The sequence below is a fragment of the Anabrus simplex genome, chromosome 3 (genome assembly GCF_040414725.1).
Source record: "Anabrus simplex isolate iqAnaSimp1 chromosome 3, ASM4041472v1, whole genome shotgun sequence".
Classification (NCBI taxonomy): domain Eukaryota; kingdom Metazoa; phylum Arthropoda; class Insecta; order Orthoptera; family Tettigoniidae; genus Anabrus; species Anabrus simplex.
Window position 1 is genome coordinate 83,824,964 of NC_090267.1, and position 25,770 is coordinate 83,850,733.

The 25,770-nt window shown below is 36.3% G+C and overlaps 1 protein-coding gene across 1 annotated transcript; it reads left to right on the forward strand.

The window, feature by feature from the left end:
- Positions 1–24,255, forward strand: Bin1 (histone deacetylase complex subunit SAP18). The gene is made up of 4 exons (XM_067144132.2): positions 1–238; positions 2,608–2,714; positions 21,304–21,498; positions 23,869–24,255. Exons 1-4 carry the CDS (start codon positions 167–169, stop codon positions 23,951–23,953), a joined length of 459 nt encoding a protein of 152 aa, XP_067000233.1. The 5' UTR covers positions 1–166; the 3' UTR covers positions 23,954–24,255.
- The last annotated feature ends 1,515 nt before the right edge of the window (positions 24,256–25,770 follow it).

A 25,770-nucleotide genomic window follows, 5' to 3' on the forward strand; every position in this document is an offset into this window, starting at 1 on the left:
AAAAGTGAGGGCTGTCGTCCCAGCCTTTGGTTTGAGCGGTTTGTTGCTGTGGTTGTTTTGCATGTCGGGGCAAGTTTCACTTTGTGCTATTAAGGTACAGGGTGCTGGAATTCAAATTCAATTCAGTTGTAGATCTTTGGAGACTGTTTAGTGAGAGTCTACTGAAATGGCATCAGGTGCTATTGAGTCTATAATTGAAGAAAAGGCTGAACCAGAGAAACCTGTCGACAGAGAAAAGGTAAATACATAATTCTATGAGTCTTCTCAGCACAGTCAGTCAATGTTGGTAATTGGGAGAACTTCACGCAAAGGGCAGACTGCTCTCCTTATTACCCTTTCGTTTGCTAACCTTTTAATTTCTACGGAAGTACTACATCCTTCGTGTAATGTAATCTGTCGTTCATACCGTAGCTACGGGTACCCTAACCGTTCTTATCCCCCACACTTCTCTCAAAAACTAATTGAACGAGACCTAAGTGTCCCATAATGTGTCTTACAGTCTGTCTCCACTTCTGGTTTAGTATCACCAACTCAGTTCTTTAAGTATCTCTTGCATTTGTGATCTATTTACCCATCTCATTGGTAGCATTCTTTTGTAACTTTATATTTGTAAATTTTCTCTTTTCTTCCTTTTTGCACTCATTATTGCCCTGTTCTACTCCATACAATGTCACGCTCCAGTCAAAGTCTTTAGAAACATTTCTCTGTAGGCCTATGCTTATCTTAAAAGTAAACGGATATCTTTTCTTAAGAAAGGCCATCTATATTTTAAGTTGTCAAGGTATTGTACTTCTGTCCTTAGTTACCACCCGAGTGACAACATTCATGATGATGATGATGATGATGATGATGATGATGATGCTGTGGCCTAACAGGTAGGTCATCAGCCCATTAAAAAATTCATATAGGGGTCTACAGCCTTTATATTTTGCAGTCCAATATTCTGGTAGAGTTTCGGTTGAGCCTTCCAGAAAGGCTGCAGATCCATCATAGTGCAGCTTGGACAGTGTCAGAGAGTGCGTCACAAGGCTGCCAACTTGGGAACGTAGGTCTGTTCAGTACACAGTACTGTTTGAGAGTAAACTGTATTGATTAGGTGGATAATAAATTACAGTTTTTGTAAAAAGTAAGTCATATCCATCAATATGGATCCAACCATGAAAATTATTGCTTATAAGTTAGTCGCATTGATGTGGAATAAGGAGTGCGAGGGTCAAGTATGGCTGCTGCACATGTGCCTGTCTCAAGTCTCAAGGCCTGACAATAAACACCTGTAATATGCTTACAATATTGTGATTTTTTATTCCATCTTTTCAATACAGTTGGTTTTATGTTGTTGAATCATAACGCTACAACACTATTTTATAGGGACATGTTTCTCTTGAATGTCAAGCATCCTCAGCCTATATAATCATCTGTCATATTTGATTTACTTTGACAAATTTGTGCTTAATTATAATTCTAAAATTAAGTAATAAAATATATAAACATAGGAATTTGTGAACATATTAATAGTTTAACAATATGAATGACTATACTAAAATTGGAATAACCGTTAATTCTAAAGACATTGACGTCCAAAACAGTATCTTCAATTGTTGAAAATTTGGCTAAAATTGTTTTCTCAAGGTTCTAGTTTATTAAAAACAATTTCAATTTGACTTCTATGTTAAAATTTGAGTCGTAATTATTGTTAAAACTTATTGGTGTCTGAAGATTAAAATCAAACATGACAGGTCTTAACCTTGAGATGATTATATAAGCTGAGGATGCTTGAAATTCAAGCGAAACATGTCCCTATAAAATAGTATTGTAGCATTATGATTAAACAACATAAAACCAATTGTATTGAAAAGGTGGAATAAAAAATCACAATATTGTAAGCATATTATAGCAAATTGCAATACGGGTCTAATCACGAGATGGCAAAAGTTCAGAACGGGTTACATTTTCCAGCGCACGCATCTAGGCTCGATTGCAGTGTCATTTGTTTTTCTCTCGCGAAGGGCTTGATCGTGCGGTGGACAGAGCTGCCAACTGTTCATATAAAGAACTAGTCCTAGCGCAGCGGCGCTACTTTTGAATTTACGCATCTCGTGACAAAGCCATTGGTCTGGATTGGTTAGACCATTGGTCTGGATCAAGCAAAGGGAAGCCGCGATGCGGCCCTAGGCCTCTAATATCCCACTTGGCACCTCCATTGGTCTGGGCAGTTGTGTATTTCTGGTGCGCGGATTGGTAACGGAATTCATTTAGGCTACTTCATTGCTATGAGTGACGTCATATCCCATTGTATCTCACCCAATCGAAATGCTGGAACGTAGTTAGGCGATGGACTATGGCGCGTGATAAGTTGTATTAGATTATAAAAGCAAAATTACTTCTGGGGGACGGCGGGTGGGTTCTTAACTGTCGCAGTGAACACACATCTCTCGTCTACAAGGTATTCCACTAAAGATTTCCAACATATTACATCCTTATCATGCTATAAAAGTAATGTAACCCTTAATGAATTTCTAACAATAGCTTAGTTGGAAGTGAGAGTTTTGCCAATCTTCAAGTATAAACCGTGCAGAAATATATTTCATTTTCTTTATTCTTTTCCAGACATGTCCGCTGCTACTGCGCGTATTTTGCAACACAGGACGGCATCATAACATAATGGATTATAGCCGAGGAAATGTTCCTGCCAATGAATTGCAGATTTATACATGGTGAGTTTTATGGTTTAAGCTATTTATACTATAGTGAGAGTACACTTTAATGTAGGCATCCTTGCCAGAACTTCCTAGTCCCCAGTCTTAAATACCGTATACATATTATTATAGTTACAATGTATGTAGTACAGATTGGAAAAGAGAAATACAGCTTTTGGGTATGAAAGAAAATGTATTTATATACTAAGTGTTTTAGATATACTATTCAACATACCGTATTTTACTGCATAATCGTCACACATTTTTGTACCAAAATTTTCAGAAAAAAAAGTAGGCTGCTACCATTACATGAAGAATATTTTAATACTGAAAAACATTATGTGTAACTAATTGTATTATATACAAGTTTAAGGTGCATGTATTAATCACATGTATACATCTAAATAATTAAAATAGTCCAAATCAAAATTCATAATTTATTCGCGACAGTTTGGCAAACGTTTATCCAATCTGAAAATAAAAATGAATTTATTGGATTACTGGTAATTGTCGTTAATCGGAGCATTTAGTTAAAATATTACACTAGGAAAAATGATTACATTGTTGTGAAATATGGACTTCCCGGTAAACATTTTACTCAAAATCTTCTGTGTCGTTATCACTGGTTTCGGTATCTGATGTGTCATCCTCGCCGTTGCTCATACAGTATCAGATTCTTCATCACACTGTCACACAGCGTCATCTTCCGATCTGTCTATTGCATTCGAAATTAGTCTTTTTGAAACTGTTGGAGACTAGTTCAGGTGGTATAAGGTCCCAGCTCTTCATTGCCCATGAGCATAATAATGTGAAGGATGGATGCCTCTTATTTCCAGCGAGCATCATGTTAGCCCACCGAAAATGACTACCTGTTGTCTTATTTTTCATTGAGAAGTTGCTTCACTTCATTCGTGAGGTGACCTCGGAGTCTATCTAAAATAAGCAGAGCTGGCTGTTACATTAGTGCACCATCCAACCCTATTGTTGCACTCAAACACAAATTCCACAGAGAAACTGTATTTGCTTAGGCATAGTTTTCCTCTTGAAAATTATGTAAGGTGGCAACATTCTTCTGTCAGCTGTAATGGCAAGCATTACCATGCGTTGTAATTTCTCACTACCCCTAGTTTTCATAAATACACTCTATGATCCTTATAGTGCAATAGTGTTGTTGTGAGGCATACGTATCGAAAAAGACTAGAACCTGATCAGAATTGCTGATTTGAGAAAGTAAGTAAAGATTTCTCTGGCTCAAACGTAAGACAGATCGGTGAAAATTTGCAGCAGTTTTGTCCATGTAATCACCAGGCAATCTGTGAAGCAGTGTTGTTCTCCTTCACACCAACAGATTATGTCGTCACATGAACCTCATGACCTACCCACAACTTGCCTCAAACTGAGTTAGAAGCATTGGGCCGATTGCAGAAACGGCATTTAGATGATGTCTACGGTTAAACAATGCCTAAGCATGGCTGCCGCATTGCAGAGACGTCATTTATCACTTACACACTGTCTAAAACCGATGTTCAACCGGTCATGTTTAAACACTGCCGAGAGCACTGTTTAACCTCAAATGACAGGAGTGAATCACAATCAGAGGTTATGTACCGTGAAATACGTAATTTGTATTATCATGTTGAGACGATTCCGGGAAGAAAGGTTAGTCCGACGGCCTCTCTGTGGGTCGCCCGCTGCTAAATCGCAGCAATTCGTTTGACATGCACGGGGAGATAATCATAAAATAAGGTTTCGCTTTTTGAGAGACTTGTTTCTTGAGACTGACAAAGTGACAGTCCGGTAACTGTCAACTTGAATACAATTCTTGGCAAGCGATATATTTTATTATATACATCGGGTAATTTCCATGGAATTATAGGTCACTTCGACTACATACATATCACAATTACGTGTCCCGATCGTCTGAGGACTGTCACATACATCAACCGGGAGAGATTCACTTATATTTACTGCCAAGTAAACACACATAATAGTGAAAACTAAAAAGTAGGTTGTATGGGATTTTTATATATATAATCGCATAGGTTTTCGGCAACTATCAGATAGGAAAAGGCAAGTGGTGGTGATTAGCATTTAAAGAGGACTGGGGAAGAAGAGCCGTGGCCATAATAACAGCCCTAGTATTTGCCTGGTGTAAAAATAGGGAAACTACGGAAAACAATCTTCACGGCTGCCGATGATGCGTTTCGAATCTACAATCTCCAGAATGCAAGCTACATCTATATGGCCCGTACAACACACTCGGTTACACATTACTATTGCTTCATCTTCTCTTCGTTGAAGCTACCGTATTTATGAGTAAATTACACTCAGTGTAACAACACTATAATGAAAGCTACAGTTCCCCGTACGGTGGCGTGTCGCTTTAGTGTCGATAATATTATGAGATTTAATTTGTACCGAAAGCGATACTCGTAAGTCATGCTCATGTTTAGCCATATTTGAGTAATGTGTAGGAAGACAAACAGCTGACTGGCGTTCGGCGCGCGCACCGACGAATTTCATTGGTTGCGACAAGCAAAGAGTTGCATGAAAGATACTTCTGTCTCCATTTTCAAACCAATATTGAAATTTTAAGGGATGTTTAGTTAAACATCGACTGAACATTGTTTATGCAATGGAAGATCGTGAATGATTTAGACGTTGTTTAGGTAGACGATGTCTAAGGCTTAAAACTAGTCATCGTTTCTGCAATCGGCCTATTGTGTTCGCGCGCTACATTCCGTGCTTTCATTTGTAACATTTCATATTATACACTGCAGCCAATGTCACGTATTTCATTGACATACACAAACACATACAGTAAAACCTCTTTAAGATGTTTGGGGACAACAAAAATGAACGTGTTAAGCGAGAAAACGTACTACTGAATATACTAATAAAAACTATCAGACAGGGATGTGGAAACACTAGATAGGATTTTTTACGACAGGAAGGCATTTTACGTCGTGTATCTGCGGGTGCAGTGAAAACTATATTTACGATTTCTCAAGATGAGAGGAAAGTATTAAAAGGTGTGAAAAACACAAGAGAACAAATATCAAAACCTTTTCTGTTGGAGCTTATAAAATAACAAGTGCACTGAACGGTGTGAAAAAAACAACAAATACAAAAACATATGCATGGGGGCCAATAAAAATATCCAAGTATTATTGCAGATCACACTCTTTCTAAAACAAATGTTAGTACTGTTCGCGAACTTTTTCTTGAGCCCGATTTTTACGGCGTGAGGAGTAAGGAGGGAGCGCTGTCGGTTCCAGTTATACTGCTAACTGGATGGAAATGAAATCTGAATTGAATCGATAATATGATCGATCAATATGAATTTTCTAAACATTTATTATCTTACGTCAACAACTGTGTCACACATACATTATTTAACATTATAAAACATTTCTCGATGCGAAATGAATGATAGTGTTTGGCTTTGCTGTGTAAACAACAACAGTACTAGTTGGTAAAGTGTTCGCCAGATGTCGCAAAGCAATGAATAAGTGATTCATAGTTGTGTTTCAAAGGTTGCCAATTTGGATGTCGAACATAACCGAGGTCTACTGATTCAGCACTAGGGAGCTCAGGGCTCAAGAAAAGGTTCGCGTATAGTAGAAGCCTTTCATTTTGGAGCAGTGGGTTATAAAACATTATTTTCTGGTCACATTCTTAGACAATGAATTGGAGGTTATACATGGCCATGTGCGACTGCGACTGAATGACTTTGTTCAAGGTTATAAATTTCATTATTGGTTCCGTATTGAGTTAAGATTACATATAAAATAAAATAAAAAGTTTATTTATAAACATTGCAATTACTGTATAGTATTGAGCAAGTTTATTACTTTCACATACAACAGTCCAGACATTTACCAAATTACAAACCCCATAAAAAACCAAAATACTTGCATAACCTTTAGAACTTCCAACTCTAACCAAAAATTATTCTCCAATCACAACACAATCAATTCAAACAACAACTTTTACACAGGTTCAGGCATATACAGACTCGCATGCACACAATGTGGCACCTCTTACATTGGTCAAACAGGCCGAAGCTTTCAAACTAGGTACTTGGAACATTTTAATGCCATCAAACACAACAAATTCTCAGCTATGAGTTCCCATATGAAAGAAACAGGACATCATTTCACCACTATAGATCAAGACCTCACAGTTATTAAAAAAGTAGGTAAAGGAAAATTAATGAATGAATTAGAAAACATCTATATATTTTTAGACCAATACTATAACAAAAATCTAAACTTCAATGGTATAGTTGAAGTAAAAAACCCATTATACGAAATGTTACCAAAATTACTGCAATCACTAAATTTAAATCAACATAACATTCTAAATAATATTAAATTATTAACTTCCAAGTCCCCTTTAATTTCAAAAAACACAACTCCTGCCCTGCCCGTACCCACAATCCGACCACTATCAACAACACACAATCTTAACACCCCACCTCCACCTCCCATACTCTCGCACCGTTATAATACCAGAAGCGCAAGTAACAAGTATCAAACTACTGATTAACTCTATAATCTCATACTTTTAATACTTTATTCTCCTCCTTATTACAAACTTTAAACCAAAATCTCTTTAAAAAAAAACACAGCTACTTACCATCGAACACTCTTCCTCACTTTTACATGCTTCAAAAGGACTAAACTTACCTTTTCACCAAAAAAAATTCCCTCAGCTTTATTCTAATTTCAAGCTGTTTAAGATTTAATTTAATTTGATTTCCTATACTCTCAATCCTTTGCTGAACGCCTTTTAGCAGTATTAACTGTTCCCACAACACACTTTCTCTATTATAGAATTTTTCAAAAAAAAAAAATCTTAGCTTCGCCAGTCTATTAATGCTACAATTTGATTTCTTAAATCCTTTACTGGATACCTTTTAATGAAATTAACTGAGTTCTTATAGAACTTTATAATTATGGATGTTTACTCTCACACTTTCCCTCGCTCCCGCATCGTAATTCGAGAGGAAGGCTAATTTATTTCCTCACAAAAGATTGACTATAGACTGGTCCTAACTTTTACTTGAAATCCACTTGATACTGATGATATCGTTTCTCTTTATATTGCTCTAAGAATTGAACTCGTTTCCCGTTACCCGCCACGACCAATAGCATATAAACCTGGCACACCACTTCGAGCCTCTCCACCATTAATCTCACATCATCTGCAACACTAGTAACTTAAATAACAGTCATTTCATCGCTACCATAGCAACTATTTAACACTATTACTATTGAAAATAAATGAAATTACACACAACGTTTTTCTCTCAAACTCTTCTTTACATCAACCAATTTCAACATTAATAAAGAGGTAAGTGTTTTACACACTTCGATTTCACTTTAAACTCTCCTTTCATTCAATTTCTTTCATTAACACGTAAATTCTCCTATTGTTACAGACTTCATATTTAACACAGCTACTTACCATCAAGCACTCTTCTTCATTTGTGCTTCTAGAAGACTGCAGTTTCATCTCTTCACATGAGAGTTTCAACAATCTAACAATTTTTATGCTGGCGCTTGAACTGTTTAATACCCGATAAATTTTCTCTAACACCCTCAACCATCAAAAGGCCCTACTTTACTTGTTTCAACGTATCAATTTATTTCAAACCTCACTTGAAGTGATCAACGGAAACGTCTCTTTACAAAATTTATGTTCTTAAAAGAATACCAGTAAACAATTTGTTACCAATTTTTAAACAAGGACATTCATAAATTTACGACTATTTGTATATTAGACTTTATTAAGGTTTCATTTTAAGAATACCAAAACTATTGTCAACCATTTCGCTCACCATTTGAAACACATTTCCAACATCATCTTCATATTCATATGTATTTTAATTACAATTGGGTACCTGATTAATTAACTTTCAGATTGAGATTAGGCTGAAGATGCCCTTAATTAAAGGGCGAAACATGTCCCTATAGCTTTATTTACAGATTTAATTCTTTATTGACATATCTTTTTATGTATTGAATAGGTGGAGTAATTAAACTTTATTATTTATTTGACTTCATTGTACATTTCAATATGGACCAACATATGAGAATTATAACATGTAACTATCAGACAAACTGTGAGAAATTGTACCACAATTCAAGTACCTTGGTATCACTTTACAAACAACGCTCGGTATTCAGCAGCAGTGGTAAAAGCAATTTATTCCATCAAAAACCAACAAAAGCAGCAATATTCGTATTTAGTTATTTTTCCAGTGGCAACATATGGAATTAACATAATCTGGGACAAATTTTCTAAGTTATTTAGGAAAATTGTAAGATATAATAGCAAACATTTTCCTAAATTACTTAAACAGTCGGCATTCTAAAGGAATCTTACACTGGAGCAGGTATATAGATCACGTATTATGCATGTACGATAATGAAGTCACAAATGAACTGTCGTTATTAAACACATTGACTTCTTTACAAAAGTCAATAAGGTTCACAATGGAACCAGAAACTAACACGAAAATCCAACATTTTAGACATCTCAATCAGTAGGGATGATGACAAGCTGTCATACAAAATATACAGAAAACCCACTCAGATATCACACATAATTAACGAGGAATCCAACCACCTATATACACACAAATTAGCAGAACCGAATACAGTGATACACAGAGCAATTTCCATACCAATGAGCACAACAGATTTCAATGAAGAATTGCAAATAATAAAACAAATTGCAAAAGAAAACAACCACCCTCCTGACACAGTAGATAAACTATTAAACAAACAAAGGAAAAAACAGTAGAAAAACCACACACGAAGAGAAAAATGCGTTCTCCTTCAACTATGTAAACAAGAACACACAAAAGATAGGTCTGAAAGTAGCTTTTAGAATGAACAACACACTGCAAAGACACATCACCAATTACAACCTAAACAAAAGAGGCTATTTCTCCAAGTCAGGAGTTTATGAACTCAGATGTCAAGAATGAAACAGGCCAGACAAAATATTATTTCCACATGAGATACAGAAAAATCACAAAAATGAAATTGGATACATTCAGCATTCGGAGAAAACATACAGAGTTATTCACCTAAGACGTTACACGGAAATAACGTCTAAACCGTTAAAGATATTGGCATTCTGTTTTCTATATTCGTAAATGATACCCAGGGGCTTGTAAAATAATGTGCTACTTATACTTATGGGGTGCTTAATAACCGAGATATTGATACTAACTCCATATTTTTAAATAGAAGGACACAAATACATACAACTAACCTAAAAGTTTTTTTTTTTGCTAGGGGCTTTGGGGCTTTACGTCGCACCGACATAGATAGGTCTTATAGCGATGATGGGATAGGAAAGGCCTAGGAGTTGGAAGGAAGCGGCCGTGGCCTTAATTAAGGTACAGCCCCAGCATTTGCCTGGTGTGTAAATGGGAAACCACGGAAAACCATCTTTAGGGCTGCCGACAGTGGGATTCGAACCTACTGTCTCCCGGATGCAAGCTCACAGCCGCGCGCCTAAACGCGCACGGCCAACTCGCCCGGTACCTAAAAGTTCAACTGCGTACAAGTTCAAATATGTAAGTACCTAAAGGCCACAGCCACACCCTTCCCCAGTCCTAGGCCTTTCCTATCCAATGGTCGCCATAGGACCTATCTATGTCGGTGCGATGTAAAGCAAAATTGTTAAAAAAGATATATATATATATTTTTTGAACTTGTGTTTTTGACAGACTGAAAAAACATTTCAGTTAAATTTAAGAAGACTCAAGAAAGTACGGCTTCCTTTGTAACAAACAAATCATTGTGATAGTACATATATCACATCCACTCATATTTATTATTAAAATTTGTGACTTAACCCTTTGTAGGGTATGGTACAATAATGTACCACCTTTTTGTATTAACAATATCATGTATGTGTCTTGGTACAATTGTGTATCGAATGCATGGGATGATGTACCAGCACTTGTGGATTGTGCTGCCAGCTAGTTTGAGGTCTAGGAACCCGCAGTTCTCTCTCCAGGGGCATGCGACTGCGAAGTGCTACATACCTGTACTGCGCCCGTTTGGAAGTCTACTTGTGAACGTGTCTTTGTGTTTGTCTTCGCTTTACAACTGAATTTCGAAGAAAGTGAAGGATTTCTTACTGTTCCAAGGTATGTGCATTTTTGTTAAGATAGATAACTACACACATATATATGAAATAGTATTATATTACTTGCGAATACTTAAGTATTGCAATATAAATACGGAGAAATGCTTACCCTGAAAATTTAACAAAATGATATTACGTATTCTCACAATAAAATTTGGAGAGATAGTAACATAATTAATGGTGTAATAGTGAAGTCGGTCCTTTACCAATAGATCTACGCATAATTATCTTTTACAATTATTAGCCAAAAGATAATACAATGAATTTAGTCAAGTTATGTCATGATACTTTTGCTTTAGTGGGTCATGAAGGGTCCGTCTAAAGTTGAAGTAGAAGACCTTTTGATCTATATCTCCAAAAAACCAAGCCTATGAGTCGGATAATGGTGGAGATGATGATGCTGAAGATGGTATTCCAGTAATACCATCCCATTCACGATGTAAGAGGCAGAAAAACAAGGACATCAGTCTTAATCTGGAAGGTAAACATTTTTTTTTTCCTAGATAATTTGACTAGTGCCCCATGTCTGTCATTTTAGAATTTTACTATTTGGTTCCTTCAGCCCCTGTGTGATGTGGGTGATTAGATGTTGTGCTTTCGCTGTCATCCTGGGTTCAAGTCTCGATCGTTTCTTGTAAATGTTTCTGGAAATTGTGAAGGTCAGATTCTTTTTATCCTGGATTGTCACTTTCAGTTTCAATCCAGTTCGGCCCCATAATCAATCATTTCCATCTTTCATTCATTCAATCATTCACTTACTTCCTCAATCATAAAAGAGCAGGTAGGCCTATACAACAGGCCTGTCCTGACGGCCCAGTTCAATAATTCAGAGCTAGATGCGGCATTCATTCCTGACCTGGTCTTCGACTGAAAACAGGCTTAGATATATATTGTTAATGTATTAGTTTATTAGTTACTATAATGCAAACTTTCAATCCTTGTCTGCAGTATTGGAGGATTCTGATGATTTATCATCAGATGATTCTGCAGTGGATCCAAACTTAATGCCAACTACTAGTGACACAACTAAGCCAGCAGGAATGGTCATACCGGAGTCGTCATCTGAATCGGAGGAAGATGATCAACTTACCCCAGCAGATCAATATCACTGGACTAAATTGGGTAAAATGCCTGATCAGTTCAAGTTTAGTACAGTGTAATGTAAATCTGTAAAATATCAATGCATAAAAGAAAATTTTGCTTGAATGTATTATTTGATATTTTTCAATAAAATTATATAATAATTAGTATGATTGATTTTTGAGTGCTTTTTAAAATAAAATTATATAATAATGAGTAATGATTGACTTTGTAAGTGCTTTGATCATATATGTGATTAAGGACTCATAATATACTGTAATATTCTCAGGATAATGAGGTGGTACATTATTGTACCATGCCCACTTTAGTTTTTGCATGACCATTATAGGGCAGTGGTACGATAATGTACCACCCATTTTGACTGATCAAATGATCATAAATAATTATAAAATCAAAGTCTATCGACAGTAAGCATTGTACTAAGCCATAAAAGCACAAAAAAAATAACTGTAAATTGCGAGGGCACCTTATGCCCTATAAAGGGTTAAGAAAGGTGTTGATTTTACTTTTGTTCCCTGCATCTGTTATCTCAAGTTCAACTGTTTTGAGATCTTCCTGAATTTCATGGATCCATTGGCCTCCTGTCTTCTATTTCCCATTACTAGTTGTAATAAAAGTAAATTTTCTGGCAGTTGCAAGATGTGAAAAAAATAGGCCTAAGAGATTTCTTCTTTGTTGTGCTGGTGATTGGATCAATCTCTTGATAGTTTTTATTTATGGGAGTTCTATTGATTTTTTTATTACATTTATTATTATACCCATTCTGTATTAAATTATTTAATTTCAAATGTAGAAACCAGAAAGGTGTCCAGAGTAGATCATATATTTGTACAGTTCATAGAGAAATCTAGCCTACCTGTAACTAGACCTCACAACTATTGCTTTCCTGTCATGTGTCTCTGTCACTGTACCTATCTTTCTATATATGACTTGATTTGCACTTACGGTATTTGTTCCTTCCCATTACCGGTACTGATGACTTGGAAAGTTTGTTGAATCGTCAGTGACAATGCTGGGAAATTGAGATATGTCATCTGTTAAGTTGAAAGAAGATATGTGATGGTTCAACGTTTCATTACTATTAAAATAAGAAATGTGAGTTTTACATTCCTACTTAATTATAATTCGTACCGGTTTGGACCAGTATTCATGGTCATCATCAGCCGATCACAAATAAGTATAAAAGACAATTCACAGGTAAATAAAATGTGACGTTAAAATAATTCCGTCAGTTGCTGTTTGTGAAGCACTAAAACAACTTTAGGTAGCACTGTGTGTTGAAATTTCAATGTTATGAAGAAGTCTAGAATCAAATATGTATTTTTCAGTTGCAGATCATGAGGTACTGGATAATTTTAGGGGTCAGCACTGCGTGTCAATAGTTCCGAAGTAGATAAAATATGTAAATGTAGTACGGAGCATGTTCTTGATGAGTAGCAAGACATGTGCTGATCCGATGAAAAAAATTAAAAAGTTCAAGTGAAATAGTACAATATAGTTGTATATTATTTGTCGAAAGATATATATCCAAATTAAAGAAATTTGTATGTTAGATTCTTGAAGTTATTGAAACATACAGTGCCTCATGAACTGCAACTGAAAAATACCTATTTGATTCTAGACTTCTTCATAACATTGAAATTTCAACACACAGTGCTCCCTAAAGTGTTTTAGTGCTTCACAAACAGCAACTGATGGAATTATTTAATTAAACCTCACATTTTATTTACCCGTGCATTGTCTTTTATACTTAAGCAATCGGCTGATGATGACCATGAATACTGGTCTAAACCGGTACCAATTACAATTAAGTAGGAATGCAAAATTTACATTTCTCATTTTAATAGTATTGACAGTTTGAACCATCATATATTTTCTTTCAACTTAATAGTGAACTCGCTTCAATACGGAACACTATGAAATTCTTTCTCTTATATATAAAGTAACTTGTCCTGACTGATTCATCATCGCCGAGCCAAAACAACTGGACATACAGAAATGAAATTTTGGGGATACATATTAACATGTAGGTGCTCGCTAAGACAGGATTTTTGGATATTCCGTCACTAAGGGGGTGAAAAGGGGGGGGGGGGGTGAAATTTTAAAATGAGTGTATCTATATCTCAAAACTTTAATTTACAGATGTAAAAATTGGCATTTAGAATCTTCTTCTAAAATAAGGAAATACGTATTTTTTTGTTTTCAGAAAATCCCAATAGGAGGGATGAAAAGGGGTGAAAAACGGGTTGAATGCCTTTAATGAGGATATATGTATCTCAGAAACTGAAGATATTACAGACCTGAAAATTGGTGTTTGGGATCTTCTTTAAAAATAAAGAAATACGTATTTTTTTGTTTTTGGAAAATCCAATTAATGGGGGTGAAAAGGGGGTGAATTTTTAAAATGTCTCTATCTGTATCTCAAAACTTTAAAAGTCTGCAGATGTAAAAATTAATATTTAGAATCTCCTTTAAAAATAAAGGAACACGTATTTTTTTGTGTTCTGTAAATCCCAATAGGAGGGGTGTAAAAGGGTGAATAATGGGTTGAATGCCTTTGATGAGGATACATATATCTCAGAAACTGAAGATATTACAGAACTGAAAATTTGTATATGGGATCTTCTTTAAAAATAAAGAAACATGTGTTTTTTTTGTTTTTTGTTTTTGGAAAATCCAATTAATGGCGGTTAAACAGGAGTGACAAATTGGGGTGAATTTTTTGAAAGATTATATCTACAGAATACCTGAGAAACGTAAAATGTTACAGATGTAAAAAGTGGTATTTGGAATCTCCTGTAAATGTAAAGAAACATAGGTGATTTGTTTTTGGAAACTCCACTTAAGGGGAACTAAAAAGGGGGTGAAATTTTAAAATGAGAATTTGTACAGTATATCTCAAAAAACTTAACATGTTACAGAAGTGAAAAAAGTTTTTTATCTATATTAAAAATCAAGAAACGTGTATTTTTAGTTTTCCGAAATACCACTTGGGCGGAAGGGGGGGGGGGTGTAAAAGTGTCTGAAAAAGGTGTTGAATTATTTTAATTAGGCTACTGATATCTCAAGAATGAAGATGTTACAGACGTGAAATTTAGTATTTGGAATCTGCTTTAAAAGTAAAGAAAAACGTATTCTCGGAAAATCCAATGAAGTGGGGGGGGGGGGGGAGGTGAAAGAATTGAAAAATTGACTTAATTGTATGAGAATACTTTCATCTAATAAAAACAAAAGTTGTTACAGACATCTCCTTTAAAAACAAAGAAAAAACGCGTTCTGGGGGGGAAATCATCTTGGGGGGCGGGAGTAAAATGGAGTTGAATTCCTTTCATGAGGACACAGAAATCAAAAACTGAAGAAGTTAGAGTTGTGATAATTGGTATTTAGAAGATCTTTTACTATTAAAGAAACAAGTTTTTTGCCGGAAAATTCACTTTGGGGGGGAGCGTGAAAAGGAGGTGAGTCCAGTTGATTTTACTGTTCATAATGTACTTATAAGGGGCCTCCGTTGCTCAGGCGGCAGCGCGCCGGCCTCTCACAGCTCGGTTCCGTGGTTCAAATCCCGGTCACTCCACGTGACATTCGTGCTGGACGAAACGGAGGCGAGACAGATTTTCTCCGGATAATCCGGTTTTTCCTGTCATCATTCATTCCAGCACACTCTCCAATATCATTTCATTTCATTTGTCATTCATTATCCATTGCCCCAGAGGAGTGCGACAGGCTTCGGCAGCCAGCACAATTCCAATTGTCGCCGCTAGATGGGGGCTTTATTCATTCCATTCCTGACCCTGTCGAATGACTGGAAACAGGCTGTAGATTTTCGATGTACTTATTCTGATCATAAACCGATCATTTTTAATCTTTCCTGGGTTCGTTTTCAGTAGCCATCTTTTTCTTCGGAGAACGTTCTTAGATTACAGTAGATTCTCCTGGCATATAAATAAAAATTTAAACACCTTTGAAATAAACAATATCAATGAGATTGACCGTCCAATTGTTCACCTCTATAATAAGGTCAATAATACACGGAAGTATGTCATTCATATCGCCAGAAATCCCGCACACTTGCCTACGCGCGACAGTGGTACTGGTCACAATGTCGACAATGGCAGCAGATGTAATTTACCGCCAAGTAGTGGTCTTGCATCTTGCTATGGGGTCCAGAACATCTATAATAATAATAATAATGTTCTGGACTGTCGCCAAATGTGCGGACTGCGCTGGTAACGGGTCCTGGACGGGTAATAACTAAGAATGCAGTCCGGACGCGGGCTCAGTACCGCCAAGGCACCCAAGACGAAACCACGCCGGATCTCCTCAAGGATTTGATCCATATTAAAAATGCTTATAGGAAAAGATGGCAAAGATTTAGGGACCCAACTGACCGGGTGGAATACCTGGACCTAGCCCGGGAAGTACGAAATCGATTCCTGGAAAGAAAGATTGAAAAATGGGAGGAAACTTGCCGTAATCTATTAGAAAACGAGTCAGATCGTGAAATTTGGCGGATTCTCTCAGAAAACCAGTCAGATCACGAATTTCGGTTGATTATATGTAAAACAATAAGCATTCAATTATAAATTTCAGTATAATACCGTAGCGAAGCACGGGTATCTTGCTAGTCTCTTATATGCCATCTGTTCATGAAGGAGCGAATCTGTCAACTGGAGGCCTATTTAAGGATGTTTTTGTCAATAATTAGTGAATTGTTTATCTATTATTTTGTTGTCTGTTGTAGACTGTTCATGGGCTGTCTAAGGTCCGATATATAGTCGAACCTCCATTACTCGAATTTTCGGTATCTCGAAGTAACTTAAATTTCTCGGCCATTTGTGTTATACTTCACGTGTATTTATTTCTCTATTACTCGAAATTTGGTTACACAAATTTTTTGATTTCTCGAAGCAAAAAATACTCTTAACTCGAATTTTGTGCAACATTAACTGTACAATACTGCATTTGTGGTTTCTAAGGAACAGTTAACAAGTAAAGAATGGGTTACAGTGATGCTGGGAGCTAATATGATGGGAACCAAAAAACTAAAACTTCTAGTGATCAGAAAATCGGCGAAGCCTCGTTTCTCGGGTGTGAATTAATTACTGGTCATGTTCGAAAGCAGCCCCCCAAAGTCGCGGATGAAAAGCTCCATTTATGAATCTCGGCTGCTTGGTATTGACGAGAAGTTTCAATGTGAAGGGAGGAAAGGTTAACCGGAATAAACAGAAGAGACTAACGGATTTTTTCCAAAGTTGTTAATGGAGGTATGTTTCTTGTTTCACTACTGTATACATGTATCCTGTCTTCTAAAAAGTTACTATAATAAGTCTTTTAATTAAAGTGATACCATAAAATAGAATTTGTTGTATATTTTTTAAGAACTGTTAAAAATTATGTATTCCGTATAAGCCCGTAACTGTATATGATTCAATTAGGCCCTATGTGCTATACATGCTCAAAAACGGTATTCTCTATATCTCGATATTTCGATAACTTGAAATAAAATTTAGCTCCCGAGATGATTCGGTGGTTATTTATACTTACTTCTTGATTAAACATCGATACGGTCATGAAATGGACAACTTGTAATGATTCGAGATATCAAGGTTACACTGTATTTTCTGCTGTCTGTTGGCTGATAGCTGGTATGTGTTAGTAAACTGCTAGTTTATGGCCTCGTTTCAAGGCATAGATCGGTTTTGTGAAAGAGACGTGAATTTTTTTTTTTTTTTGAAAAGTGAACAGTACTGTTATACTTACGTTAAAGTCAGTGAGTGACTAAAATAGGTAGGCTACAGTATTACATGTTATAATTCTCATATTTTGGTCCGTATTGAAATGTACAATGAAGTCAAATAATTAAACTTTATTATTTGTTTGACTTCAGGCTACAGTATAACAGAGATGATTCAGAAGTCAGGATACTTCGTGTTGATGGAAGATTCTTTAAAAATTGTCTATTGCACAAACTATTGAAGTGTGTTGCCAGTATCATTGCTCTTTGTTGCTATATGATTACAGCAAATGGTAATAGATCGTATTGCCTGATTTTCCACATATGTATTTCTGCTTTAGATTTGTGTTCATTTGCTAAAATGTTAGGGGAATGGAGAAACTTTTGGGTCTTTCATTTGTTTATTTGAGGGGTTATGCACATACGATTGTTACTAGAGTTTGATGAACCAGGTCACCTTGGGTTATGTCATGGTAGAATTTAGCTAGTTCATGTCAAGTTACTGTGTAGGTTTTATTAGAGGTAGATAAACTAACTTGGTGCAGTTGTCACCAGTTTCTTTTCAGAGGGTTAGATAAGGCTTGTAGCGGATGTATCAATACACACACCTCCATGTACACACTCTGGGTGAGAAAGTTTATCATGCCCTTATTTAAATTCGAGAGATCCATTTTGGTGAACTCTGGTGCCTGAATTATGGACACTTCAGACAGATTATTATAATTATTCTATTTATTTAAAGTAAGTACAAATCAGGTAGAGTCATTAAAATTGCAATTGGTTCCCAGAATAGTTGTGGTTATAACATGTCATTCTGTGATTAATTAAATGTGTTGTTTTTTCTAGTATGTGTTAATCTTGAATTAGTTTTGACAGGCTGGAAAACTTAAAGAATCACAGAATTTCTTAAAACATCATAAGATTTTAAGTTCATATGTAGCCTATATACAGTGTATTATTTGATTAGTATACAGTGGTTAATATTAGCAGCCATTTTCACACCTGGGACTGTACCTTAATTAAGGCCATGGTCGCTTCTTCCTACTCCTAGCCCTTTCTTGTCCAATTGTTACCTTAAGACCTATCTGTGTTGGTGCACCATAAACGAGTTTAAAAAAAATTAACTACATAGAAAAATTATGAGTTGTGTAAAATATTATTCCTGATTTTTTTAAATGTTTGTTGCCTTATTTACCTAGAAGGAATAACGATGAAGATATTATTATTGATATTATTAATTCAAATTTGATGAATTTTTACCACATGAGCTATAATAATAGCTAGGGGCCGTATTTTTTGGTAATAACGATATGCACGAGTTTTCTTGATATCTTCTTTCTTGTTTATATATGACTTCCCAGGTACTAAAAATACCGTATTTTAGCAAAATGAACTCGCGAAATATCGCGAAATTTGATTTATTGCGCGAATTGCGCAAATAATTGCAAAATATACACCATTTGGTATGAAAAATGCAAAATGGCACCAGAAGAGCTCTCCAATAAACGTTTAAATGCTTCTGAGAACTTTACTATTGTAGTTTCCTTCTCATTTGCTTGATAGCGCTGTATATTCCCCACACAAATGCACACAAAGCGGTACGCACTGTGTATCGAAAGTATGTGTATTCAGTTCCGCGATCTCTAAGGCAGTCGATAAAAACCAATATCTGTTATCGATTACAGCAAATAGCGTTGTGGTCGTAACAAGATACAAGACCGGTCGTAGATACAGCAGTGCGCAATGAGAGTTCGTTACTTACGAACCTTTATCGGCAAATGTCCAACATTTAAGTATAAAAATCGTGAAAACTTAAGTCACAACAGATTTTTCGAGGGCCGAAGAATACAACAGTGAGTGGTTCTATGTATTTGTCGTTGCAATAAAGATTCTAATGTATCAGTAGTGTACTGGTAATATTCGTAAAGTTGAAACGTAGGCTACGATATACAGTGCAGAGAATCACAATGAAGCAAATGAACATTATTTCAAGCGGCAAATAACAATCGGCGATACTTTACATATCGTAAATGTGTTGAAAAATTATAGAGAGCAATTTGAAATAGATACAAAAAAAGCATTCATGCAAGCCAACATGCCTCTAGAAAAATAGGATAATCCTAGCATGAGGAAGAGAATGAATATTAAAGGAAAGATTAATACTGTCTTTACTGTAAAATATCATGGTATTGGTAGGCCTATTGTAAATAAATCGCCTGTTTGAGTAGTAATAATGGTATGGTTTTTATGTCCCACTAACCACTTTTACGTTTTCTGGAGATGCCGAGATACCGGAATGTTGTCCCGCAGGAGTTCTTTTACGTGCCAGTAAACTAGTGACACGAGGCTGTCGTATTTGAACTCCTTCAAATACCACCAGGCTGAGCCAGGATTGAACCTGCCAAATTGGGGTCCGAAAGCCAGTGCTTTTAACCATCTGAGCTACTCAGCCCCGACCGGGGAAAAAGAGCATATCTATGAACATCTTCCAGAGCTACATTACTTTGAAAAATGCAATGAAAGCACATCTGGTTGAGAAAGTGAAATAAGACAGTGTTAGCAAAGTTTTAGGAGGTTTTATAAAAGACCACAGTGAATTTACATCCAAGTGTTCGCAAGCTTTATGGTTTCCGACGTCTAATGTGGTCAGCGAGAGGAGCTTCTCTGCTTACACAAAGACACAATCTGACTGTCGCACAACTCTGCATCCTGATAATGTTGAAACCATGCTTAGTTTGTACTTTGGAGACAAGTAATTCAACGTCTAAAAATGTAGGCTATGTATAAATGTATATCACAGGGCAGATCACCCAACTTCATTTCGAAGTATCAGTGATTTATTTGCTGGCCCCGTGGTGTAGGGGTAGCGTGCCTACCTCTTACCCGGAGGCCCCGGGTTCGATTCCCGGCCAGGACAGGGATTTTTACCTGGAGTTGAGGGCTGGTTTGAGGTCCACTCAGCCTACGTGATTAGAATTGAGGAGCTATCTGACAGTGAGATAGCGGCCCCGGTCTAGAAAGCTAAGAATAACGGCCGAGAGGATTCGTCTTGCTGACCACACGGCACCTCATAATCTGCAGGCCTTCGAGCTGAGCAGCGGTCGCTTGGTAGGCCAAGGGCTGTAGTGTCATGGGGTTTGGTGTTTTTTTAGTGATTTATATATTTATTTCTATAACAATTTGCATATTTGGTTTTTCTAAGATTTAATAACAATGATATATTACAAGAGTTTACTTTAAAACCCCTTATCACAAAGTTAGTTACATTTACCCCATATGCTACTACAAGGAAGATTTCGCATGAAACATTGATCAGTATAACAATTTATTTCACGAAATACCTACCGAAATAGTGTCAGTTTTAACACCGAAATCAACAGTTTTATTTCACAAAAAAATAAGGCCCCTAATAATAGCGGTATTCACAATCTTAGGATTTTTATTGCCAAGTCCATCTATGGCAAGCATTGCTGATGTGGATTTATTGTTGAATTGTCATGGTAACAATCTAACTGGTGATGGTAGTGGTTGTTGCTTGGATTGTTTTTATGTGTTGTATCAAATAAGCCTGCAGCCTTTTCTATTGAACTGTTACAGGATGGATGCGACACTACGGGAGATTACAAGCTTAGTGAAGGAAGTGAATCCAGAGGCCCGCAGGAAAGGAACATACTTCGATTTCTCTCTAGTGTTCCCTGATATTCGCACCCCAGGATACAGGATGAGGGAGATTGGTTCAACATGCTCGGGTCAGAAGGGTGCAGATGATAGTAAAACTCTAGCTCAGGCTAGGTAAGTGTTTTGATTTCTTTTAAAAGATTTCTAGAAATAAGACTAGAAAAGTGCAACACATTCGTAAACTCTTTGCTGGGGGTGGGCATGTTAAACACATCTGCCACTAGCCCAGCCATTCCCCGGTGTTGGCGTGTTTCAGTGTTCTGGTCTCCTCTTGCCTTCCTTGTTTCTGAGAAAGTCATCAATGTGAAGTTCATAATTTTCTTTTTGTGAGGCGCTGAAGGTTTTGCATTAACTATGCTTTTGTTAGAACCCTCAAACAAATCACTAAAATATTTAACTTTCAGTTTGTTTCCACTATTTCTTCACTTGACAAGTTCTACACATTCTATCTGATCAGCTCGGAAGCATGGTAAATAAAATTTGCTTAGATGATCAAATTGGCAATTAACATTTGCAGACAAAATATCTTACTTGGGAGTCATAATAGACAGTAAATTAACATTTTGAGCTCATTTTCCGTGCTTAGCTGAAAAGGCTGGTAAATTCTTGCAAGGATTACCTATTGCTTGTAAACCATCTTGGGGTCTGAATTCAGATATCTTACGCATAATATATCATGGTTCGTTTGAGCCAATGATATTATATTGTGCTTCAGCATATCAAAATGTCCTGGAGAAGAAATGGGCTCAATGTAAATTTGCACAAATTCAGAGAGGATATATACTCAAAATAATACGAGGCTATAGAACAATATCCACAGATGCTGCTCTTATTATAGCTGGTATAGAACCTTTGCATCTGAAAGCCATAGCCAAAGCTGAATTGACTAACATTAAGAAAGGAAGACAATGCAATAAGGTAATACAAGAATATGATATTAAGCAAAAAGTAAATAGCCTATCCTTGAATGTGGTCATCCAGCATATCATTATGATTATGTTATCACCGAATGTTTTCTCTCACATGAGGTACAAGTTTACACAGATGGCTCAAGAACACCCAGAGAGGATTGTACTAATCTAGTAGGAAGTGTCTTTGTTGTTTATAAAGATGAAGCAGAAATGTATTTTAAGACTATGAAACTTTCCTCCCAGTGTTCCATTTTTCAAGCAGAACTTCTTGCTATAAAATATGCAGTTCAGTGGATAAAAGAAAGTAAGTTTAGTGCATGTATACATAGTGACTCGCAAGCAGCTCTGAAATCTATACGTAACAAATATAATTTAAATTCTTTGGCATGTAGCATTAGAACAGATCTCTCACAGTATGGAAAACATATCTGTTTTAAGTGGGTTAAAGGGCATGAAGGTCTATTAGGTAATGAACGAGCTGATGAGCTTGCTAAATGTGCAGCATTTAGTAACAATGAAATTAGATACAAAAGAGCCCCTATATCAAAAGTGAAACATGAATTATATAAATTCACAATCAGTGAATGGTCAAAGCTGTGGAACTCAAGTAATAAGGGTGAAGTTACAAGAACAATCTTTTTTCGCACGGTACAGGACTGTTTGGACTGCAGTTTATTGAAACCAAACTTCACCAGCACTCAGTATCTTTAGGATCACGGAAAATTTAAATTTTATTTACAGAAATTAAAAATTAGTAGTAATAACAGTTGTGCTTGTGGAGATGAAGAAACTGCAACTCACCTTATTTTTGATTGTCCATTCTTCAGCAAAGCTAGATATATTTTGGAACAACACTTAAATTGTTGTACAGTAATGTTAGTCAAACCTGTTTTTAGGATATTTCACAAGATCTGTTGTTTGAATGAATTTTTTAAGTTTATGCAGTTTATTTTAGAAAAAATTTAAGAATAGTTTTCCTTTTCTCCCAGTTTAATTTGTGTTTGTAATCACTCACTCCAAAAATTTTGTAGTATATGTTTGTACTATTTAAGGTAACTAGTTATAACGTACAGCCCTAATATGCTATACAACATAGGGCTTTTTCATGGATAGTAAATAAATAAATTGGCAATGAAATGATGATTTCAGAATTAGAATAGCATAACTGTTGTGTAGTGTACTGTGGTGATATAAAGTTATTGCCAGAGTGAAAGTGAAAATATGAATGTGTCCGTGGTGCTTTATATATCAGCTGCCTGGAGAGAGTGACATTTGATCACCAATAGTTATTTGTGTTTGTCCTGTGTTTTCAGTCTTTTACCACGTGTATTGATCTTTCTTTATCATATGTTCTTTCCTGTTTCCTGTTTTTGTATGGCTTTCTTATCTTCCACTTCCTGTGAGTCGTTGAATTGGGTTTCAGATAGATTAATGACAGGACTGTGGAAATTTAAATTCTTTGGACGAGACTGACTACTATTCTTCTTGTAATGAGAAGAAGACATGCCGGATTTATTGATTTTGAGAATAAGTCCTTAACTGATAAGAGTATATCTTGTTTATATTTCTACAGGTTTTGTATTGGCGATTACATGGACATATCTATCATCGCACCAAACAGGATGCCAATGATGAGAAGAGGTGGACGTCCTTACTAAGCCGTGGCTGCTGCTGCTTCTTCTATTTGTTGAAGTTCAATAAGTACTTCTTATATTGGCTGCCTGAGTGTGACTGTGTAGAAAAAAAAACAAAAAAAAAAACAACAACAGTATGGATAACACAACAAAAGACTTTGACATTACATACTGTAAGGTACTACTTATCTTAGTTCTCAATCAGTAAGAGTTGTTTCTTTGTGTGTTGTGTAGAATATAAGGAAGAATTCTGTGTATCTTCTTGTTCTTTTGTTTAAATTTTGACACATATTGTAGATTTCTGTGTTAATAAACTATATTTTTTATGTTGGTGCTTTTCTGTTCAAATCATATTTCTTCTTCATTCCCTTTTCCAGATTCTGTCTGGCTAGGGTAGTGTACCAAAGCCTTCCACCTTACTCGATCTTTCCACCATTCCTCTTCTGGTACTTTTTTGATATCGACTCCTCTATTTGCAATACAGTCCACAACAGAACTCCTCTATCTCATTCTAGGCCGTCGCCTAGGCCTCTTTGCAGTCTCTGTATCCAAGAATGTTCTCTTTGGTATTCTCTCTCTTGGCATTCTCATCGTGTATCCAAACCATTTTAGCTTTGCTCTATCAATCTCTTCTTGAAATTTATACACTCCCATGCTTCTCCTTATTTCCTCATTTCGTATTCCATCTCGTCTTGTCTTTCCCTGTATGCTCCTCAAGAACCTCATTTCAGCTGCTTGTATCTTACTTTGGTTCCGCTTAGTCAACGTCCAGGCTGCTGAAGCATAGGTTTGTAATAAGACGAGTATAAAACCTTTCTTGCACTTCATTGGCACGTCTTTGTTCCATACAATGTCTCTCACACACTGGTAGAAACTTGCAGACTGCTGTATTCTTAAATCAGTTTCTCCATCCAAATTTCCATCTTGTGACATCATCATCATCCTAAACCATCTCCAGTTTCCCGGGTGTGGTATATGAGCCTCCCCCATCTCATCCTGTCCTTGTACCATTCTTCCTCCATCAACTTGTCCCAATCATGACCTCTCAGCAGCACATCGCTCTTCACTAAATCTATCCATTTCCTTCATGGCCTTCCCGCAGGTCGTCTTCCTTCTACCTTTCTGTCAAATTCCTTCCTTGCAGTTCTGTTTACTGGCATCCTCTTCATGTGACCAAACCAATTCAGTCTTGATATCTGAATGTTATTGAGGAGAGAATCATCTATTCCTACTTCTTCTCTAATTTTCTCATTCCTAATCTTGTCTTTCCTGGTTTTCTGGATCATAGTGCATAGGAATTTCATTTCAGCTGCCTGAAGTTTGGAATTATCTCTATTGGTCAGTGTTGTGGTTTCGAGACAGTATGTAAGAATTGGTGTAGCCTATAATAGGACTTGTACAATGTCATTTTTGTTTTCATGGGTATTTGCTCATCCCACAGCAGGTGTCTTACCTGGTGGTAAAATTGTGTTGCCTTATTGATTTGATTGTTCACCTCATGTTTTGCTAGGTTGTCATTTGATATAACGCTACCCAAGTATTTGAAAACTGGAACGCTGTCCAGTTGAGCTTCATTTAACATGACTATTGGTTCTGCTCCTTCCCCCATACACTTTCATCACCACCGTCTTGGTCTTGCTGATGTTTAAACCATATTTCTTAAACTCCTCATTCCAGCTTTGTATTCTCTCTCCCAATTCCTCTTCTGAGTCACTTCAGATCGCAACATCATCTGCAAATGTGAAGGCTTTGATATCTCCATGTTCTTTCCTTTTAATAGATTTCATTACTACATCCATTACAATAATAAATAGAAGTGGTGCCAATGAGCTGTCCTGCTG

Excerpts from the sequence above, each read along its gene's own strand:
- Bin1 (XM_067144132.2), top strand. The coding sequence starts at position 167 with ATGGCATCAGGTGCTATTGAGTCTATAATTGAAGAAAAGGCTGAACCA. Across the intron at positions 239-2,607 it reads AACCTGTCGACAGAGAAAAG|ACATGTCCGCTGCTACTGCG; the intron begins GTAAATACATAA and ends ATTCTTTTCCAG. Across the intron at positions 2,715-21,303 it reads GAATTGCAGATTTATACATG|GATGGATGCGACACTACGGG; the intron begins GTGAGTTTTATG and ends GAACTGTTACAG.